Genomic DNA, 22,371 nt, shown 5'->3' with positions numbered 1-22,371 from the left:
AGATTTTAAGAGGTATTTTCTTATATAAATTTAAGAAATTGCATATGATTATATGTCCAAAAAGACTTACAATTTCAAAAATACTGTGTGTCGAAGTTGAAGGAAAAATTTTGTTTTCTTTCAAAAATTTTAAAAACCACTTAGTCTATTTTGACAAAACTTGGTATATGTTTATATACCAAGAATATGAAATTATTTTCCGGATTATTCCGAATAATTTAACAAATTTTTGGAGGCAACGAAATTTTTCCTTCAACTTTGATATTATACCTTTGAAACTAAGCCGTTTCGAATACATGGTTATGTATTAGATTTTCATTTTGATTTAGTGTAAGGAATGATTTCTTAAAATATTTTAGATTATTATTAACGACAACTCTGTATATGTGTCTCAATAACCATTTACTCTTTGTAAAAGCAGTCGTTATTAATTACATTTAAACAATTATCATTTAATTGCAAGAGATAATTACGTGTGATAATAATTTAGACTTGTGATACGTTTTTATTAAGATTGATATTCTATAAAAAGTTGATAATAAATTATTCATATTGTCACATTAAGCTATTTCTTATCAAACACTTTGAGTTTTAGTGAATTGATGAATTTGACAATGTGTGTGTGTGTGTGTGTGTGTGTGTGTGTAAATTTTTTTTGTTTCTGAAGGCTAAGAGAATCAAAAAAAGAAATTATCGTATTATCGTGCAAATGCCAGCTTTCCACTCGCTAACTTGTTGAGTCTCTTTCTTGATAGAGAGATTGCCCATGTGAAATGCTTTATAATAATTTTAAATCTTTTATGTGGGTATTATTTTTCAATAACCTATAAAAGTTTTATAGAAAAGACAATATTCAATGTAATTATTATCGTTGCAACATGTAACTTAACGTATGACCCACATTTCGATTTCAGCATTAATATTTCAAGTGATCGAACAGAGAAATCTATTTTAATAGCTTTATAATCTCTCGATCAGGTATAATCTTCGAACAGGCAGTAATAAATAAACAAGTTAATTTTTGATTTAATTAATCCATTATTATTCTTAAAACAAACATAAATCAAATAAATAGCGTCACTGAAATTAGAAAAGATGATTTTTTTAAAGAAGAGTAATGCATTTTGAAGGAATAAAGTTTTCTGTTCAACTTGTGTAGTTCTTTGACAAAATAATAAAAAAATTTGGCACATTTTTTCACAATAATAGAAGAAAGTCGCCAATTCGATAATCTGACGTAGATTTCCTAAAGCATTACTTTTTTATTTTTTTAAAATTAAACGTTGCATTTTATTAATAAATTATTGATAAAATTATTGATAAAAATATAATCTGTTTAGATAATTAAGGAAGTAAAAATCTTTAATTCATATATCCATGATTTGTTTCTATATAAAATTAGATAAAAATAACTTCTACAAAATAATATTTTTACGATACTTTTTGGCAAATTGGCGTAGTTTAAACAACAGTGAGTATATTATTGATAATATTGGATTTTATGTATTTGTAGCGTTTTAAAATGATTTTATTTATACTTTTTCTTTCTCAATTTTCTCATAATGAGGTTTGAAACATAAAATCGGACAACGTAAAATTTCATGTTTATATCAATAAGACAGACTATAAATAAAAGTAAGGGTAGAATAAGGATAGAATAAAAGACCCAGCATTATGAGATCTATCTATTTTATTATTATGCTTGGATGTGTTGTATCTTGCAAAACAGCATAACATTTTTTGTAAAAAAATTTGATACAAGCATTTTACATTGAAGTAAAAGGCCTCTAGAAATTCTCATATATATTTACTTGTGTTTTGTATAGATGACTCATGAAAGGAATAGAAAAAAAAACGTAATATTACTCTCTACTATGTATGGTAAAATCTGCTATATCGTTTAGAAGCCAATTTCTGATTGCATTTATGTTTCTAAAGCTTTATTTTTAATTTTTGTTTAAGAAATATGATTTAAAAGTTAAGTATGTCGGTATCGGTAACCTTCCTCTACTTAAAATGTCTAATATACATAGATTATATATAGATCAGTATCTTTGTTCAAGTATTATTAGACATTGTGATGTAGCATCTATATGAGAAGAATGAGTCACTCATATTTTTATTTTTACTACTTAAAAATTATTACACAAAAATGAAGTTAGATGCGTAATCGCAACCATAATACCATTTTATTTTAGCTTGATGCACAATGCATTAATGTTTGTCTTTAGTCTTTTTAAAAATCAAATAATCTAATAAATATTAAATTCATTAAATTGCATTTATTCGTTCGTCATATTAGCGGATTGTATGATAGTTTTTTTTTTAGACCGATATCAGATGTAGACGTAGAGAGCGATAAAAATATGGAGAGTGTCTTTTTACGGAGTGGCAAAGTTTTTCTCCGCTAAAAAGCAACACACAAAGTGCATTGAGTGCAGCTTGAACAAGATCGACTATTCTTAAGGAAACTCTATCCTTCAAAATCTCCTTACTCTTGGTCAAAGAATCACTCTTCTGGAGTATTCCCCATCCGATATCGCGATCGTCCCGATGCACCGCATGCATAAGAGGAAACTCCTTCTTAGACGAAGACGGTAACAAGGAGAGATATCGCGAGAGACAACGCTCGGAGCGTTTCTCTTTCTCTCTCTCTCTCTCTCTCTCTCTTGGAAATCTGACAGGACTCTGAGAGGGTGTGTCGAGTGAAAACTCGACGGGCTCATTATATCACGTAAAGACGCTCGCGAGGGTCGTAGTGCCACACACGAGTGTGCTCCGATGGACAAATAGCACGTTATTTCCATTATTCAGAAGACAAAGGAAAGAAAACTTGTTTCGAAGAGGGGAAAGACGATCAAGACGTCAATCTTTCGGCAATTCGATTAGGAAAAGAGGGAAATTTAGGATCCGGTCCGATCATGAGTTTATGGATGAACTGTCCGTCCTCGTTGCTGCTGTTGCTGCTAGGCTTGAGTCTACACAGCGCGTGCATCACGCGAGCGAATGGTCAACACGGAGCGAGTGGTCAACAACAGGAAGGGGGTAGCAGTCACGATTCTTTAGTGGTGGAGACTACCAGCGGGCTGATGCGTGGTTTCTCTCGCACGGTGCTCGACCGCGAGGTTCACGCGTTCTACGGGGTGCCGTTCGCGAAGCCTCCGGTCGGACCTTTGCGATTTCGCAAGCCGCTGCCGATCGAGCCCTGGCATGGGATCCTGAACGCTACCACCTTGCCCAATAGCTGCTACCAAGAACGCTACGAATACTTTCCTGGCTTCGAGGGTGAGGAGATGTGGAATCCAAACACCAACATCTCCGAGGATTGTCTCTATCTCAACATCTGGGTGCCGCAAAAGTTGCGTCTACGTCACAAGGAATCGCCGGATAACGTCGGTAACAACGGCATGGCGATATTGGTATGGGTGTACGGCGGCGGCTTCATGAGCGGCACCGCCACCCTCGACGTCTACGATGCCGACCTTATGGCGGCGGCCGGTAACGCGATCATCGCTTCGATACAGTATCGAGTCGGCGCTTTTGGCTTTCTCTACCTCAATCAGCACTTTGCCAATAGCGAGGAGGCGCCGGGCAACATGGGCCTCTGGGACCAAGCCCTGGCACTCAAATGGCTCCGTGAAAACGCGCGCGTCTTTGGCGGCGATCCCGACTTGATCACCATCTTTGGCGAATCCGCGGGTGGTAGCTCGGTATCCCTACATCTCATCTCGCCGGTCACGCAAGGTCTAGTGCGCCGGGGTATCCTTCAAAGTGGCACTCTCAACGCTCCGTGGAGTTACATGACCGGCGAGAAAGCGAACGAGGTGGCTCGAGTGCTGGTGGACGATTGCGGATGCAACTCAACGATGCTCCAAGAGAATCCGGCGCGAGTTATGGCCTGCATGAGGTCGGTGGACGCGAAAACCCTCTCCGTGCAGCAGTGGAACAGTTATTGGGGCATCCTCGGCTTCCCCTCGGCGCCCACCATCGACGGGGTCTTCCTGCCCAAGGATCCGTTGGACTTGGTCAGGGAAGCGGATTTCAAAGATACCGAGATCCTCATTGGAAACAACGAGAACGAAGGTAGGCGGTAGGATACTAGGCGGCGTAGCGCGGCGCGACCCGGCACCGGAGTGTGTGTGTGTGTGTGTGTGTGTGTGTGTGTGTGTGTGTGTGTGTGTGTGTGTGTGTGTGTGTGTGTGCCCTGCCGTGTCGTTTCATGAGGGAATTACTGCCGACGCTGTTTACGGTCGGCTGGCCGGTTAAGCCCCAGCTATATGCCCAACTCTTTGTGAATGAGAATATGTGTTTTCTCTACTCTACTCGGGAATCTCGTTCTCTGATGCATGGCCTACGGAATGGGCCGGAGTGGGTTGAGCGGTCTTTTCCGGTTACGATTGTTTCATCTGTGTGGATGAGAATTCAATAGCGCCCTATCCTTCAATTTACATATGATAGCTTCTGAAGCTCAGATGTATCTTTTCTACGTCTCATTGTCTTTTCGTGTCACTTTTTTCATTATATAGAGAAAATACTATATTTTGCATATTTTTAGTAAATATATAAAATTATATTTACACGGGGGGGGGGGGAGATAAACTATCTTATTATTTGTTATTTACCAAATTTAATAAAATTTGGTAAGATGCCGATATATTCAAAATATTTAAAAATCAATTGTTACTTTTTATTTTTGCAACACATAAAATTTGTTCAAAAGTTTCTTTAAGAGAAGATAATTTTGAAATTTTTTCCTGTATCAATGCAGCAATAAATTGTCTATTTAGCGTTTATACAGGATGTTAATTTATAAAAATTGATGTTGTTTAAACACTACATATATACATGCGCGCGCACACACATACACATATAAAATTTCAATCTTATTGTCAACAATCTCCGTTAATTGCATCTCACATTATAATTGGTCAACCGTTTTATTCATTGCGTATTTAAGTACAAGCTCGTGATTTAATTATGTGTATCACCATTACATTTGAATCTACTCGTTAAATTGTAAAACAGAAAGAAGAATAAGACGCGGAAAAAGTGTAGAATTTAATAAAACGCATTCCTCTATATTTTTATATCTATTTCAATAGTAATCGTTTACGTCCGTGGTGTTGATAACGTCCACAAGATTATCGACAAAGTCTTGACACTCAGCTCGAGGCACATCCTGTTTGTTCAATGATATAAATAATTAAACTGAATTATTATCACTCCAAATAGAGTTATATAATGATAAAGATCTGTTTACGTCATGACCAACCGGTATGTAGTTCTGGCGTGTATCGATTAAATGACCAATAATGAAACGGCATATTGCGCCTCCGGCCTAACTCGGATGTATCTCGTTGATGAGAAGATTATTGATGTGTTATCTTTAATTTATACAATGCACAATGTTCTGTCCATATATGTATTAATGACGTTCATTTAGATTGAAACTATGAAATCGTCATTATCTTATGAGAGAAACGAATATCTCATATTGAAATTCAAGATGAGTTACATGAGTTATATTTACAATTAAGACAGAAGGTTTATCATATAAAAAAGATTTGACGATGATTATATTAATTGAAATAAAGATAGACAAGCGAGATATACATCTAAATTAAAATATAAAAATTTTTATTTACTACTGTATATTAAAGTAATATTTTTTATTCAATATCAGATATTTACATCTCATGATCAGTTAGGAACACTATATTTTTTAAAGATATACGTACAAAATGTTGCGTAATTTCAAGATATAAATCTCACAATCAGTTATTGTGTATTTTTCATTGTTCATTTCATTAATCGGATGTCAGATTAACAAATGAGTACGTGCTTTTTCTTATTGATCATTTATTATGTCATCGCATAAGCGATATTCTAGCCATCCAATTGGAAATTTCTACACTGCTATTGTATATCTTTATTTTCTACACGCGAACATTATTGTTGATTTAATGACCGTATTGTTTCCCATGCAGGATCGTTATCTTATGTTTGATTATCCTGACATTCTCTGTTGCTGGCGCATCTATGGAGCATGCAAATGCCGTGCTGCGATGATAAATCGGTATTGTCTACAGAAACTGCATAAAACGCATATATTATACGTATACGTACGTTTAGTGCGTGCGGAGTTTAATTGAAAATATAACTAAGCTTTTTCACTAAATTGGTTAATCAAACTTTGCTATTGACAGCGATTCTTCCGCCTTTTATTTATAATCACGTGCAATTCTGTCTCTTTTTATTTATACCCTACTATCACTCTAGAATTCAAAAAAGCGGGAAAGAGATATGGAGATTCCGTGTCGTTCAAATTTATTTCCGTGCACTAAACAATGATAATTTTTAATTTATTAAAAACAGATAAATGAAATCGATTAAATAATGCGAACGAAACAAGGGTAAAATGTCGAAGCTGTTGCTGAAATCGGATTGAATTTTAAATATCACCAGATATCGGCAACAGGTACAGACAGACCGAGGATAGAGTACGTTTGTTAAAGAGTATAATTTTTGCTAAGATCTCTTTCTCTCTCAGAGTTTTGCATATACCGATATAAAGAAATTTAATCAAGAATGTGTGTGTGTGTGTGTGTGTGTGTGTGTGTGTGTGTGTGTGTGTGTGTGTGTGTGTGTGAGAGAGAGAGAGAGAGGGGGGGGGAAGAGAGGAAAAGAAACAGAGAATAATTAGGATTATTATATCAAAATCTATTTCTTGTGATGTATTACATGAAATATTGCTACAATTACGTTAGAGCAAAAATCACCAAAATCAACATGTCTCCTAAAGCATTTTATTTATCAAAAACCAAACGTTCCATTTTATTAATACTAATGGAAACATAATTTACTTAAATAATTAAACAAGTAAAAATGTAATGCTGTGCTTACATTGCAATTATTGCGTACAAAAGATGCGCAAAATCTAAACTTATTGAGCACAAATACAGGTCGATAGATAGATACTGAAATGAAAAAATGTTCATAATAACGATATCAATTTGATGTTATCACATACATGTATATAAAATTGTATACATATTTCGGATAACTGTAAAATATAAAATTATGTAAAAATTTCTACATTTCTGTTGATATTGCAAGTGAAGTTTTTCATTAATTATCATATGGATAATCGTTGTTGGCATGACATAAAATATTGTTGCGTTACAGTTACTTGTATATAGATACTTGCTACTTGATACTTGTCATTTCAAACATTGACGTAATCAAACTGTACGGAAACCATAACGATATTAGATAACGGCGATATTAATTAAAAATGAAGAAGAATAAAAAATGTAACTGTAACGCAACAATATTTTATGTCATGCCAACAACGTTTATCCATATGATAATTAATGAAAAACATCACTTGCAATATCAACAGAAATGTAGAAATTTTTACATACCATAATGTGCAATATATATATCGATACGTTGTCAATATTGAGAAAAAATAATATATAGTTTTTGACAGTTTTTCCAAATATGTAAATTTTTTCTCAATTAAATTTAACTTTGTAATGATTAAAACAAATAATAATTAAATAATATTACTTGTTTTGATCATTGCATTTGATATTAGGAGAATATGGTGGATGTAATTTAATATTTCATTTTAGTTTCTTTATTTTGTACAAGATCCGTTTTGTAGCATAAGGTTTTATGTGTTGTTGTGGTGAAAAACGATGCTCTTATAATTGGCCAATATTGAACGCTTCTTTTGTGGATTGCTATCTTTAAATTGTCTAATTGTTGAAGTATTTGTTAGAATTAATCGTTTGGCAAACGATGAGGAGAAGTTCAAAATAAATTATTTTTTTTAAATCTTAACAAACAAAAAGCATTACCTTTTCAAAATGCAAATTAGCTTTTACCATAAATTCTGCACCCTTATCTGTTAGTTTTTAAGCGTTGTTTACGTTGCTCATTATTGTATGGGATCCATCTTTCATTACCAGTCACAAATCGATCCAAAACGACTCTTTATTTAGTCGGTCAAACAAAGAAACAGTTGCAGAAACTCGATTCAATTTGTTTGCTTCGATATATGGATGCCGCATTAGCAAATTGATCTTTTTTAAATGAGGCCATTTATTGACGTTAATTCTCTCAGCAAGCTTTTCTGTTGAAATTTGTGAATTATTTTGCACAATGTCATCATATAGGTGATATAGGCCAGAAGATCACAAACATAGCCGGTCGTTATGATAGAAATTACTAAACAGTTTCAATTTTGTAAACTGTTTTTTCAATTCAAATTGCCGGTGCAAGATCCCGATCGACATTTTGGGCTTTTAACGGCAGTTCTTCCGATACTCATAAAGCATAACACATTGTGCATGCAACTTTTTCTCGCTCATTTTTAATATTTTCTTACAATGCAAATTTATTCAAAACACGCAAGTCTTTTGCTCAAATAGCCATTGAATATGTCACTTTATCATAGATGTACAACACGTACACATAACAATCGATAGCGCTATCATACAATCTCCTAAAGATATCTATTGAAATCGGACACGAATTTTTGCACTCAATATTTATATGAAAAAATCTTCTTTATATAATATTTCATACGGTCATGTACATGTATACAAAGTGCAAAAAAAGAATTTTACTTTAGGAATAAAAACAGTCGCAGGAAGTTATTATAAATCTGACAAATAAAGAAGCTAGTCCTATGATAATTATCGTCGTTTTTAGCGAAAATAAGCGCCTAGTGCGAAAGTGCATTGTCATCATTCGGTTCTTTTTCTCTCGTAATTTAGGTTGTGTATGTAGCATATGTTCATGTAGACGTTTTAAAACTTTCACATAAAATGTTGCATTAACCGTTTGATCCTGTGGAACAAATTTGTGATGGACCACTCTTCGAATAAAAAAAAAAAAAAAAATAAAAAAAAAAGATTTTGATTTTTGCATGATTTTTGCACGCTTTGTTGCTGCGAGGCAACCTTCCTCCATTCTTCATTCTGTCTTTTTGTTCAAGAATTTCTCGCTCGCTTTTATCGAGTTTCACAAGAAATTTAACATTGGTTTTCTCTGCTCGGTTAAAACTTTTCGACCGCGCAAAAAAACTGCGTTCACAAATACTGCCACAGAAAAATACGTATGCACTCGATACAATCAAATTTGCACTGATGATTCCTAAGCTTCTCCGTAGACGGCAAATTCTCAAATCAGCATAGAAGCCTACAGGGTTGCCATATCGGTAGAAAAAATTCAGTGCACGAATATTTTGTTCACATTTGGTAATATTTGGTGTAATTATTATAAAGATAAATGGTATGAATAAGAATGCCAATTGTAAAAATAAATTCAAATCAGTTTTATTTCGATGTCCTTAATTCTTCGTTATTGTCATTTATTAATTTTATTGAATATTTGATCCTTTTCTTTACTAAATTATTAATAAGTATTAGATAATAATTTTTTATAATTTTAATTTTTGTAAATTTGATATTTTTAAAAGCGACAAAATTTTTGAAATTTATTGGTATGATTTAGGCGAACGGTGTATACATCTTTTGCAACATGTTGCTTATAGTAAATTAATTTCTTTTTAGTAAAAGTTTAAACATTACCATAATAAATACTTGAAGCATTAAGTTACAATTTTCTTTGAATATAAATTAATTCTACAAGAGAGATATAATGAAAAATAATTAAAATGTTACACATTTAGCAACTTTTTTTCCATACATGCATAAACATGTATTATATCATATATGTATAATACATTAACCCTGCAACGAGGAATAACGGCATGTTATTATAGTTGTATATATTGTATATATTGTATCGACGAAACTGACGATACGGATTTGTAATTTATAATGAAACTATATGTATAATTGTATACTTATGTCCATCAACACAATTTGACATTCGTTGCATCAAGTATAATTCTTGTTGATGAAAAATTTTTATTTGAGACTTTCATTCCTTTCACAGTTTATATGCTACATGATACTTCAGATTTATAGTTACACTTTGATCGTAATGCGTTCGCTTAAGCACAATGTATTTTACTCGATAACGTTTAGATTTTATTTTCATGTGCTTTATTGTTCACGTGTAAAATTATAGTATTTACGTTATAATAGCATATAACATAGTCTTATAATTTTGCGCGTTGAACAGACCAATTACAATTTTGTAATAAAATGTTTTGTATTACGTAGCGAAAGAAACTAATGAAAAAAGTATAAATTTAGGAAAATGTGATATTATTTTTTTTCTAAATAGAGAGCACTCACTCAAAACTCAAAAATTATTGATGCCTTGCTTTATTTTTTTAAGGTAACTTACTCACTTATTTCATTTGTCGAAGAAACATTATTATATTTATCAAATATGTTAATAAACATATTAACGAATATTTGTTAAAATTTGTTAAAATTTATATTAATTTGTAATTAGATTTGTAATCAATATAAATTATTATTTGATATTACTGAAAAAAAAGAGAAAATTTAAGTAAATGCATATTTTATCAAATTGCATTACCTCGTGATCCCAATTCAAGAGACCATTATACATGCATCAACGATGGCTATTCAATAATACCGAGCTCGATATAGTCAAATTATCGTTACACTTTACAACAAACACTTGTATGGACACGTAAACGGACACTTTGTACGACGATCCATCTTTTATTGGATATTTTCACTTGACGTTCAACGGACGTTCCACTTTAAAGCATAGAAATAACGGAAAGGAGGCTCAGAATGCGTTTCATCATTGGGTTAAGGTCGGGTTAATTGATTAACGATATTCGGATAGCGGCAACCACGCGCGGACTTAATTTTTTATGTTTTAAGCGCAAGCCGCCCGCTCGTGGCCGTTAAATCGCCATTGTTGTGCAATTATGCGTTTTCATACCAAAATTCATAATGTTGTTACTGAACGTGTTAGATTTACATGTCCGGCACATGTGCCTTCGTTTGCAAGTCAAATGTAATCTGTTAAGTCAATGTTTATTCTTAACATTAAATAGGTTTGAGATTGGAATGTTTTCTTTATTTAACTGTCCAATTTACTCTATAACATTTTTAAATAAGAAATAACTCTCTAGTCCATTGACTTGTATTAGATGTATAAAGAACATCAGAAAAATTCTTTTAAAAAAATGGCAATTATCTTTGTATCTTTTTGGCCCCTCCATCTGAAAAAAAAGATAAATAACGTAAATAAAATACGTTTCTTTCCAAACTGTTTCATTTTTATTTGAAAATTTTTCCATCATCAATAATTTTGGAGAAAATCGATTGGATTGATTAAAGTGGGACACTCTATATATTTATGGATCTTCTTAGTAGCGTATTTTCTTACAGTATTTAATGTCCAATGTGTGTCAAGTGTAAACACACTATTAGTTTTGAAATTTGTCATTTATTATAGAAACAAAAATGTTTTTTTTTTGCAAAACGTTTAAACAATCAATTTTATTATTTTTGAAAGATTTTCCAAGCTTTTTTACATAAATAAGGTTTTCTTTCGTGAATGCAAGGACTTAAAAAATGACGACTGTATAGCATTTTAAAGATGTCTTTTCACGAGCAAAGTTGGCCAATTTTAAACTTCTTTTAATCCAACTTGTGTATTTTATTAAATGCTTTAAGTATTATAGATACTGTATGATATCCGATATGTAAAATTTTTTGAATTTCTTTCAAATAAGTCTTGTTAAATTAAAAGTTAATTGTCGTGAGGCAAATGACTACGTGTAATTCTCACTACGCGCGATCAAGGCCATAATTCACCAACAAAGCATCGTAGTATATTTTTTTAGCAAAGATAATTGCGTTTTGCTTGCTAATTACGACTACCACAATTTTATTTTTCTTGCGAGATATGAAATTCTGAAGCAGTGATGACAAAGCTTTCGTCATTATTATACTTGGTTAATTATTTGGGTATACTGCCAAATGAAAGCTCGTTGCTTTGTTACTCTGCCTCTTTACGTACATACACACGCAATGTATGCAACGCACTAAGCAACGGATAATTAAGCAGGTCATAACCTCACAACGGATATTTTGAAAGTATTCGCTTAATTATATCTTTTTGCACACATGTTGCATCTTTTGCTAGTTTCTTTACGCATATCGTAATTTTAATTTTAATTACACTGAAAGTATACAGTGGTTAATTACACCTGCGAAAGATTCGAGTTTCCGGCCCGTGAATACACCACACTATAAGAGCGAAAAGAACTGTTTTTCTTTTAAAAGCGAAAAATCTCATGCATAAAATCTCTTTGTTCTGAATATGCCTGTAGGATAAAAAATAAAAGTAATTATACCAAAAATACATTACAGATTGCTCGTGCTAATTTGATTAAGTAAATTTTTGTTTTTTTTTCCTCGTCTCTCTTTCTATGTATTACATGTATGTACGTGTGTTTGAAAATAATAATGACTCATATTCGTATGATTCTCGTTGAAAAACATGACAAATAATAAAACTTTTTCTCTGTTCGATAGGTAAATAGATAGGCAAAAATATTAAAACTCTTTTTTTTTAATTAATTCCTACGTCATTAAAGAAAGAAAGAAAAGGTCTTTTATTACATATTATTTAAGTTAAACTTGCATTAAAAATAATATTAAATAAATAATAGCTATTTATAGAATTTAAACTAACGTTACTAATGCTACTGTACGTATATTTTGTAGGATCTGTTGTAAATGCAACGTCAACTTTTGCGAGCATTTGTATTCGCCGTACGCGCAAACTTTATAATTCCAACGGACAACGCGGTATGCATATTTTTCTAAATCCTCTCGCCATCCTGCAACTTTATTAACACGTGACTATTGTAAACGGAGCAGAGTTTTTATGCAACAATTTTTCGTTCTGCTTTCCACGCCATGGTAGCTGGCTAACGGGTGGTAGAGATGATCCAATCGAGCTAGTCGACGTCAAAAAAATTCAAGTTGTTTCTGGTGACTCGTCACACAGCGTGTGCTGGTGAATCGATCAAAAACGTGAAAAAGGAAAAAAAAGAAAAATACTCGATACGCTAATAGAACGCGCCATTGGCGTACGTAAAATGCAATATAAAAAATAACGCTTTATCCCTTCAAAAGATAATCTTCGATGTTACTATATCGAAGATAGTAATGGCGAATGATCTATGTATGCATATGTATACATATATATATATATATATATATATATATATATATAATATAATATAATATACGCACACGTTGATATATTTCCTTCTATCTGCTGCGTCTATCTATGTATTACAATTTCGTTGCGTGTACATTTTTATACATAGATGAAATAAATAGTTTGTCAATGTAAAAATTTAATTTTGGCTGAGGTAATATTTTTTTCACAATAAATGATAATATGTAGAGGGAGAAAATTTTATATAGATAAGCTTATTAGCATTAATAAATTGATAGTCAATTTAACATGATGTTCATTCGGTTCAGATAAGTAGCATTTGAAGATTTGATTAGTTAAATTCTTACCTTTCGATCCAACCAAGCATTCTTAATTGCTATTTAGATTGCAATTGCTCAGTGAGCAGTTGTACATCTGGATGTTCACCCGTTATCATACTTTTTATACCATACAGCATTGAAATTCAAACATGTCTTGAAAATATTTTAAATGAAGAAATGAAACATCTCGTAAAGGTTGTCTGTAACACATGTCTGTTACATTTTCAAGATGTCTCTGCGATAGTAAAATATCCGCGATTCTTGCACTTGAATCAGATAAATTGCTAAGGTTATTAAAAAAAATTTGAAATCTTTCTCAGATCATATATATATATATATATATAATTCTTTGAGCATATAATTCTCTGAATGTAATAAATTTAAATATGATTTCTGTAAATAAATATTATTCTTGTAAATTTTTTTGTATTTTAAAAATTTAAAGAGCACTTTAGAAATAATATTTTAATTTATTATATTTAGAGGATTATGTACATACACACGAGTATTAAAAAATTACAAGAAAAATTATATATAAAATGGAATTAGCGTTTTCATTCTACGCGTTTTTTTATTATTATTTGCAATCTGCTTAATATAATAAATGTAAATACGATTTCACATGGAACGTACGGTGCGTGACAGGACGCGTTGAACACAGCACACGCCGCGCCGCGAGCAAATTAAAGAAATTTTTGCTCGTCCAATCGAGAAAAACAGTAAAGCAAGTTTAAAAAAATTCAAATTTGCAAATTTATCGCGTGTAATAAAAACATTTTTATTACATTTGACATTACATCAGAAGATTTTAGTTGTACAATATTTCTGTTGTAAAGTTTCACGTGACATTTTGCAGAATTCTTTCACAAGTGATGCAGTTGCGCACATCAATATAAAATGTTGAAATTTTTTTGAAAATTTTTTGCAACAATCGGTGTTGTATGAATACTATTCTAGTTTAAGAGCTGAGTTGATTGTCATTACATTATACACTTCATAGTATGTATTGATTATTGTTACAAAATTTAATTTATTATAATTATGAAAATTTTTAAATAATTATTATTGTATAGTTTAGCATTAATGTAATCTTTTAATTGTTTTCTGAGAAAAAAAACAAAAAAATTTTACTGTACAAAAATTGTTTTCTCTTGTAAAATTTATAAAAATGATTTATATCTACCGTAACATTAAAAAAAAAAAAATAATAATTATATTAATAATTATATTAATTTTTAGTGATACATTATATTAAATGAATCAAATAAGTGTAAAAAAAACCATTTCTAGGAAAAAATTCTAATTTCTCTAGAAAGTATTTCAAATAATGTACTCTTGCGCGATCCGTTAAAATGGCATATTTTCATATGCTACTAGACGAACGCTCTTTATTTCGTTACGTTTCTGCAGACTTTCTATTTTGTTTTTTTCTTATTCGTCTGACAACTTGACTTTCCGTTGCCTATTTCGTTCTTCTTCTACGGCAATCTGATTTCGAGTCATCGTTCTGATATGGTTTTAACATTCGCGTAAGAACTGCAGAAGCAATCTTTCATACACGAATATAGTTTTGCTTTGTTTCAACATTTCGAGTAGCTTTAAATTATTAAAAGCTACCGTGGCCAACTTAAGTGGCATTTCCGGGATATACCATATTTATAGTGTAGCATAGCATAGTGTAGCATCCAAAAAAGGCTTTTTTACCTATAAATTTTAATAGACGTATAGTTTTTAAAATTTTATAAATGCTATACTTAACAACAATCTCTAATAATCTATATTTAAATATCAATTGAACGTAATATTAAACTTTATATATTATTTTACATGTAATAAAGACAAAAATTTAATTTTTTTCTATTATTTTTATTGACATGTTTTTTTCAGTTTTGATACATTTTTGTAATTGTAATATATATGTATACATATATATATACGAGGTGTGTTCAAAAAGTATCGCGAATTTTGAATTTTCGCGGGTTACGTATATTCGAATTTCGATCTTTTTGTGGCGTTATGTTGGTACTCATGTCTCTCACTTATGCCGACAAGCTCGGCCATTTTGAATGTTCACTTAATTGTTGACAGCTGCACGTGTTTTGGATCGTCTTCGATTTTTACCTATTCAAAAAAATGGATCAAAGAACCTGTATCAAATTTTGTGTGAAAAACGAAATTAAGTGCGCGGATGCATTCCGAATGTTGACTGTGGCATACGGAGAAGCTACCTTGGACCGAAGCAACGTTTATCGGTGGTACAAAATGTTCTCAGAAGGCCGAGAAGATGTGAACGACGAAGAGCGTGCCGGACGCCCGAGCACTTCAACAACAGACGAAAAAATTAATGAAGTGGAGAAAATGGTATTGGCCAATCGTCGAATCACCGTTAGAGAAGTTGCTGAGGACCTAAACATATCGATTGGCTCGTGCCATTCGATTTTTATCAATGATTTGGGCATGAGACGGGTCGCCGCGAAATTCGTACCAAAATTGCTCAATTGCGACCAAAAACAGCATCGCATGAACATTGCTAATGAGATGTTGGACTCTGTCCGCGACGACCCAAATTTGCTCCAGAGGGTCATAACTGGTGACGAATCGTGGGTTTATGGTTATGACGTGGAAACCAAAGCTCAATCATCTCAATGGAAGCTGCCGCACGAACCAAGACCGAAAAAAGCGCGCCAAGTTCGGTCGAATGTGAAAGTTTTGCTGACAGTTTTCTTCGATTGCAGGGGCGTGGTGCATCATGAGTTCTTGCCACAGGGTAGAACGGTCAATAAGGAATATTACCTGCAAGTTATGCGCAATTTGCGCGAAGCAATCCGCCAGAAACGCCCGGATTTGTGGAAGAACAAAAATTGGCTTTTGCACCACGATAACGCCCCTGCTCACACATCGTTGCTTGTGCGCGACTTTTTGGCCAAAAACAACACACTAATGATGCCGCAGCCACCGTATTCCCCAGATCTGGCCCCCTGTGACTTTTTCTTGTTCCCTAAACTGAAGAGGCCCATGAAAGGACGACGTTACGCTACGCTTGACGAGATAAAGACGGCATCGAAGGATGAGCTGAACAAGATAAAAAAAAATGATTTTTTGAAGTGCTTCGAAGATTGGAAAAACCGTTGGCACAAGTGTATAATATCTCATGGGGATTACTTTGAAGGGGACAAAATAGATATTCATGAATAAATAAATAATTTTTGAAAAAACACAAAATTCGCGATACTTTTTGAACACACCTCGTACATATATATATATATATATATATATATATATATAAATCCTAAATTATATTTTAACGATAACCTTCATAATATAATTTCTTAATTGATTTTGATTTGAATGTTTTATTTTTCAAGGTAATACTTAATGTTTAATATTAAAATATGTATAATGTTGAATTAACACAGTAGATATGTGTTAGTACAGCTTTTATATCGACATAATAAAAAAGACTCATGAAGGCTTATATTTTGGTATATCTTTTATCGATTCTCCTTTCTCTTACTCTCGTTTCTATCTACTCGTTCTCCTCAGGCTGACTGCACGTACTTTGTTCTACTTGCGTTCAAATATCGCACGTGAGAACACTCAATGGCGTTCAAGAGCTACTTGCCGAATTAAATATTGCTACCTTTTTGTAAATAAAATTTCAACTTTACACGAGGAAATAGTGTTAAAGAAATTAATTGATTTGTATTCTAACATAAAATTTTTATTCTCGAGCTTCGTTAGACTGTTTTTATTATAAAATATTTGTATTTCATTAACAAATTTTTAAACAGCTGCTTTATTTGAAAAACTATATACAAAACTTGATCTAAATTTCTTTAGACTAAAAGTATCGTTAATTATTATACTCAAAATGGGAAATGGGGGAATGGGGGAAATAACGCGTTATAAATGACTCGAGTCACCATAACTTTTATTTTTTTATAATAACAATTTGGTAATGATGTTATAGTTTTCATAACAGTAATTGTAATTAACGCCTATTACAAGTAATTCGTTAGTTGGCTCGTTATGTAACGAATAAAAGTAACACAAGAGTAATGCGTTAAAAGGTAACATTTTTTAATGAGTAACGACTTTATTGTTAAAAGTGGTTGTCATAAGGCTCAACTATTACTATTATGAAAAATTGTAATGTCATTACAAAATTTTAAAATAAATATTATAAAAGAGTAAAGGTAACAGTAATGGCGGGATTTGAAAAGTAACTATAGTTACTTATAGTATGCTCAACAATTTTTTATTGTTATTTTTTTATTAAAATTATGATTAGTTGATGTAAATCGAGAAAAGCATATCTTCAAATAGCTGAAATAAAGTTCGTTGTCCGTTTAGGCGTCATTGCGCCATTCATTGAGACATTCGAGGTACTATACTCCTGATACGAAAATTATGACTTTAATTAGGAGTTTTGCTAATCTCTTTAGAGGGTTATTTAACGTAAACATCAAACAATCTGTTTCCTCCCGAAAGAGAGGCTTTAAGAGAGAAACATTTCTCAAAGAATGAATCGTTCGTAGAACATGTGAATTGTTCGTAGAATAGGTGCGAATTTTAAAACGATGATAGATTTTAAAACATATCACGTCAAATAGAAAGAAAACAGCTCTCCAAGTTTTAATTACATGCATACTTTTCATATTGATACGAAACGCTCACTTTTAATTGTAATTACTGTACAGTGTCAATAGGCGTGTATGCGCGCGCACGTATATAAAATGAGAAATAAGTTAATTAAAACATGTTACTTTTATAAAATTTTTAGAAAAATTTAAATTAAGAGCATAAAAGTGCTAAATTAGTTGTACGTGCTAATATTATTTATAAATTAGCAGTGTATTGAAATAATATACTAACGTTTCGTTAACCATAATCATTGTATCATATTTATATTTTTTTAATAGATTTAATAGATGACATTATGTAGTTATTTCATGTAGAGATTGCAAATTTGAAAGCTAAAGTGTATCTAACAAGATCAGATCGATTAAACGAGAATTAACAAGGTTCTGTCGTAATTTTTCTGCTTTATATTGTATGCATATGATTTTCAGGTGTAGCGTACTAATACACACACACACACACACACACACCATGTCACGCAACATTTCTACATCACAACACAATGAAACACGCAATAATTTACAATGACGTTTAAATCAACCGAAAATTTACGGTTGATCTTTCCGCACCAAATGAGCTTTGTGCACCTTGCCATGTGTTTGCCTTCGGGTATCTCGCGCGAATAATATTAATCCTCTGATATCTAGTCGAAATTGTAGTGTGATGCAGAACTTTCTAAAAATGACCGTTAATATGAAATAATTACGCCATGATACAACATATACTTAAAATAGAAATACTAATATATATATATATATATATATATATATATATATATATATATATGAGAAAGTCGAGAAGGCCCAGGTTCGATCCCTGGCTGATGTGCTATTTTTCTTTAGAGCTTTTTTTAAGGGAAAATGGTATTTCCCATTGGTATCGTTGCTACATACATCAGACGCTCGTTAGTATCATTTATTATTAAGTTGATTTTTAATTTAACTTGATGTGATATTACTATTTCTTATTCAACCGAAAATTTATTCGGCGCATAGTTTCGTGAATTCGAAGAGGTGTATAAAATCATACAATAACTAACAGCACTAGGATCTGGCTACGGCCGATAAGGTATTTCGATTGTTTATCTGTCAAACAGTACTTTGACGAATACAATCGTTCAAGTTTTAATATAAAATATTGATTATTAACAAAGTTATTCAATAAAATGAAAATGGATGCCATATTATCTTCTTTCGCTTTATTAAATATGTCTACGCAATCATAACTTGCGATTAGTATTACGCAATAGTTTGTTTGAAGCTCAATAAGAAGATGGAAAAATTGCACTTAATTTTTAGTCACACCAACCTTGTCTTTTTATCGCCTTTTTGTTTCCTCTAGACGGTAATATCACCCTGACTCTGAGTGATTTGCATACGGTGGTGTCACGCGGAATTTTAAATAACTAAAGAAAGGTTCTTTCGCGTCGGTCGTGCCTGCGATTTACCGATGCGAGGACATGCATATTTTAGAGATTGAGAAGGTACAAAGTACAAAAGAGGCTCTCTAGCATCGTGCACTTGAAATTACTATTATGCAGTGCTTGAAGAAGACACATTTATTTTATAATATATTAAAATCGTTATTTTTCTTTATACACAGCTTTACACAGAGATACTTTTTTGTCTCAAAAAGTTTGTATTTTTTATAAAAGTCATTCATAGTTGACGTTTACATTAAAGGAATATACATATATGTATACGTGTAAAAGGCTTACACGCATAATAATTAAAAGTTAACAATGACACCATATTTTATTTCAAGTGCATCAAGTGATACAATAGAAATTGCTTTTCCAATATGGGATTTGTTTTAAGAATTACGGAATGAACATCATCGAGGATTATCGGCTAATCATTATTACGGTTTATTAAACCATTCGCCGAGATATAAATCCGTGTTCATCGAATGATATATAATACAATAATTTACGTACTCACATAGTATATCGTATTATCGTTTATCTACGCTTAATTGATGGTGTGAACATGGTGTGAACAACCTTATGCTTTTTTAAGACAGCCTAAAATTTTGATACAAAGCTGTAATGAGGACACGCATATTTTAACACTTATTTTATACATTTAACGATGATATGCCCCTAATTGCAATATGCAAACATGTTTTTCTTACACCAATTGATTCTTGCTTCATCTTATTAGTCATTATTCTGTATATAAAAGCGTTCAAGCAATATTTTCAGAATCAAAAGTTCTTAAAGCTTATCTCTAGCTTTCAAGTTGTTCGTAGAAACATGTATTTCGAAGGCTGTGACACGGTCAGTATACGTGGAACGTTGTTTAATATGTCCATATCCTATATCTATATAAATGAAATACGCCACACAGGCCATGGCACAGCACAGGCAGAGAGAGAGAGAGAGAGAGAGAGAGAGAGAGAGAGAGAGAGAGAGAGAGAGAGAGAGAGAGAGAGAGAGAGAGAGAGAGAGAGAGAGAGAGAGAGAGAGAGAGAGAGAGAGAGAGAGAGAGAGAGAGAGAGAGAGAGAGAGAGAGAGAGAGAGAGAGAGAGAGAGAGAGAGAGAGAGAGAGGAGAGAGAGAGAGAGAGAGAGAGAGAGAGAGAGAGAGAGAGAGAGAGAGAGAGAGAGAGAGAGAGAGAGAGAGAGAGAGAGAGAGAGAGAGAGAGAGAGAGAGAGAGAGAGAGAGAGAGAGAGAGAGAGAGAGAGAGAGAGAGAGAGAGAGAGAGAGAGAGAGAGAGAGAGAGAGAGAGAGAGAGAGAGAGAGAGAGAGAGAGAGAGAGAGAGAGAGAGAGAGAGAGAGAGAGAGAGAGAGAGAGAGAGAGAGAGAAGAGAGAAGTTGTCGATATCATGAAACATAGAATAATTTACGGATATTAAATGACACATCGTGTTAACTGTCTAATAAATGTGTATTTTTTAATTTATTTCAACATAATCTAGTTGTGTCATAATATTAACAATTATATTATAATAATTGTGATAGCTATAATTAAAATATTTAATTACTGCTAACTATTATAAATTAAGAGCAGCAAAATTATTGATAATTTGGTTTTATCGGCGTTTGAATCCTCATTATCTTAGCTTACTTACGATATATTTACATTTTCATACAAATGTGTTTCAAGTAACGTTAATATTATAAATTGGATGATACGACGAGAGCTTACAACATTTGTACGTATAATCTATATATGGTACTATAAAACGCAATATATATTCAAATTAATATTGTGCATTACGTGAAATATAATATAATGTAATATAATACGTAACACATAATGTATAATGCATAATACATAATACATAATACATAATACATAATACATAATACATAATACATAATACATATTTACAACAAGAATAAAAAGTAAAATTAAATATGTTTAGAATAATCACTAATTGTGAGACATAAAAATAATAAATTTCAGCTAATCTGATAACCTAACCTAAAGTTTAATAAATTTGATAAAATCAATTTTTACCGTCCAAAGCAGAGTATGAAAACAGTAATTTGGATAGTTAGCGATTTTCTGACTGGTTACACGCAAACTTATTTTATAACGAAAGACATTGCGCTGGTGTTCAGATGTTCAGGTAACGAATAACTGTCAAGGGGTCGATAGTTGTGCGGCTTACCCTACATATCTCAACCGTCATGTTTTAATCAACCAATCAATAAATTCTCAAGCTAGTTCCCACGGCTTTAAAGTCGCGGAAGTCACCTGGAACGTTATGAACTATCCATTGTCCTGTTAGACACGTGTTGCATGTATAGGCTGATACGATAGCACGTTTTAGGAGCTAGAGTAGCATTTAACTCGTGAATAACTTGATGCAACGGACGTTAACAATTTAATTCAATGTTTATCTTGAAATTTACTAATTCAGAAAATTACACACATCTTTCTTCAATTATAATAATTAAATTAATTCAATTTAGGAATTAAAAGAAAGTTTGATTGAACGTTGCATTGAGGAAAGTGTATAAGTACGTCCTATCTATTTTGACGATACTTTGAAAGATTGTGTGTGTTGCAAATATTTTTCTACAATTTTTAATCACCATTCTTGAAAATGCGACGCACAAAAGTATAACAACATTTAATTTATATAAATACTTGATAATTTTTTATTTATCACATTTTATACACATTTTATACATTTTACTTATTTACATACGTATGATTTAAACATTTTAAACGCGCGCGCGCGCGCGCGCACGCACGCACGCACTCACTCACTCACTCACTCACTCACTCACTCAC

At 32.3% G+C, this 22,371-nt stretch overlaps 1 protein-coding gene across 14 annotated transcripts in view; it reads left to right on the top strand.

The window, feature by feature from the left end:
• LOC105193078 (acetylcholinesterase) overlaps positions 1 to 22,371 on the top strand; it is a 103,195-nt gene that overhangs the window by 2,001 nt on the left and 78,823 nt on the right. For 3 of the 14 annotated variants that reach the window (XM_039452848.1, XM_039452846.1, XM_039452860.1), the window contains exons 1-2: positions 1,363 to 1,471; positions 2,815 to 4,083. In XM_039452848.1, the coding sequence (XP_039308782.1) occupies positions 1,378 to 1,471; positions 2,815 to 4,083 (1,363 nt within the window). In that variant the 5' untranslated portion in view covers positions 1,363 to 1,377. Of the gene's footprint in view, positions 1 to 1,358; positions 1,472 to 2,317; positions 4,084 to 22,371 lie in introns of those variants that run through there. The other 11 variants (XM_039452856.1, XM_039452853.1, XM_039452859.1 and 8 more) reach the window with 11 other exon arrangements.

Source organism: Solenopsis invicta, chromosome 8, assembly GCF_016802725.1.
Source record: "Solenopsis invicta isolate M01_SB chromosome 8, UNIL_Sinv_3.0, whole genome shotgun sequence".
Lineage (NCBI taxonomy): Eukaryota > Metazoa > Arthropoda > Insecta > Hymenoptera > Formicidae > Solenopsis > Solenopsis invicta.
This window is presented reverse-complemented; position numbering and strand designations above follow the sequence as displayed.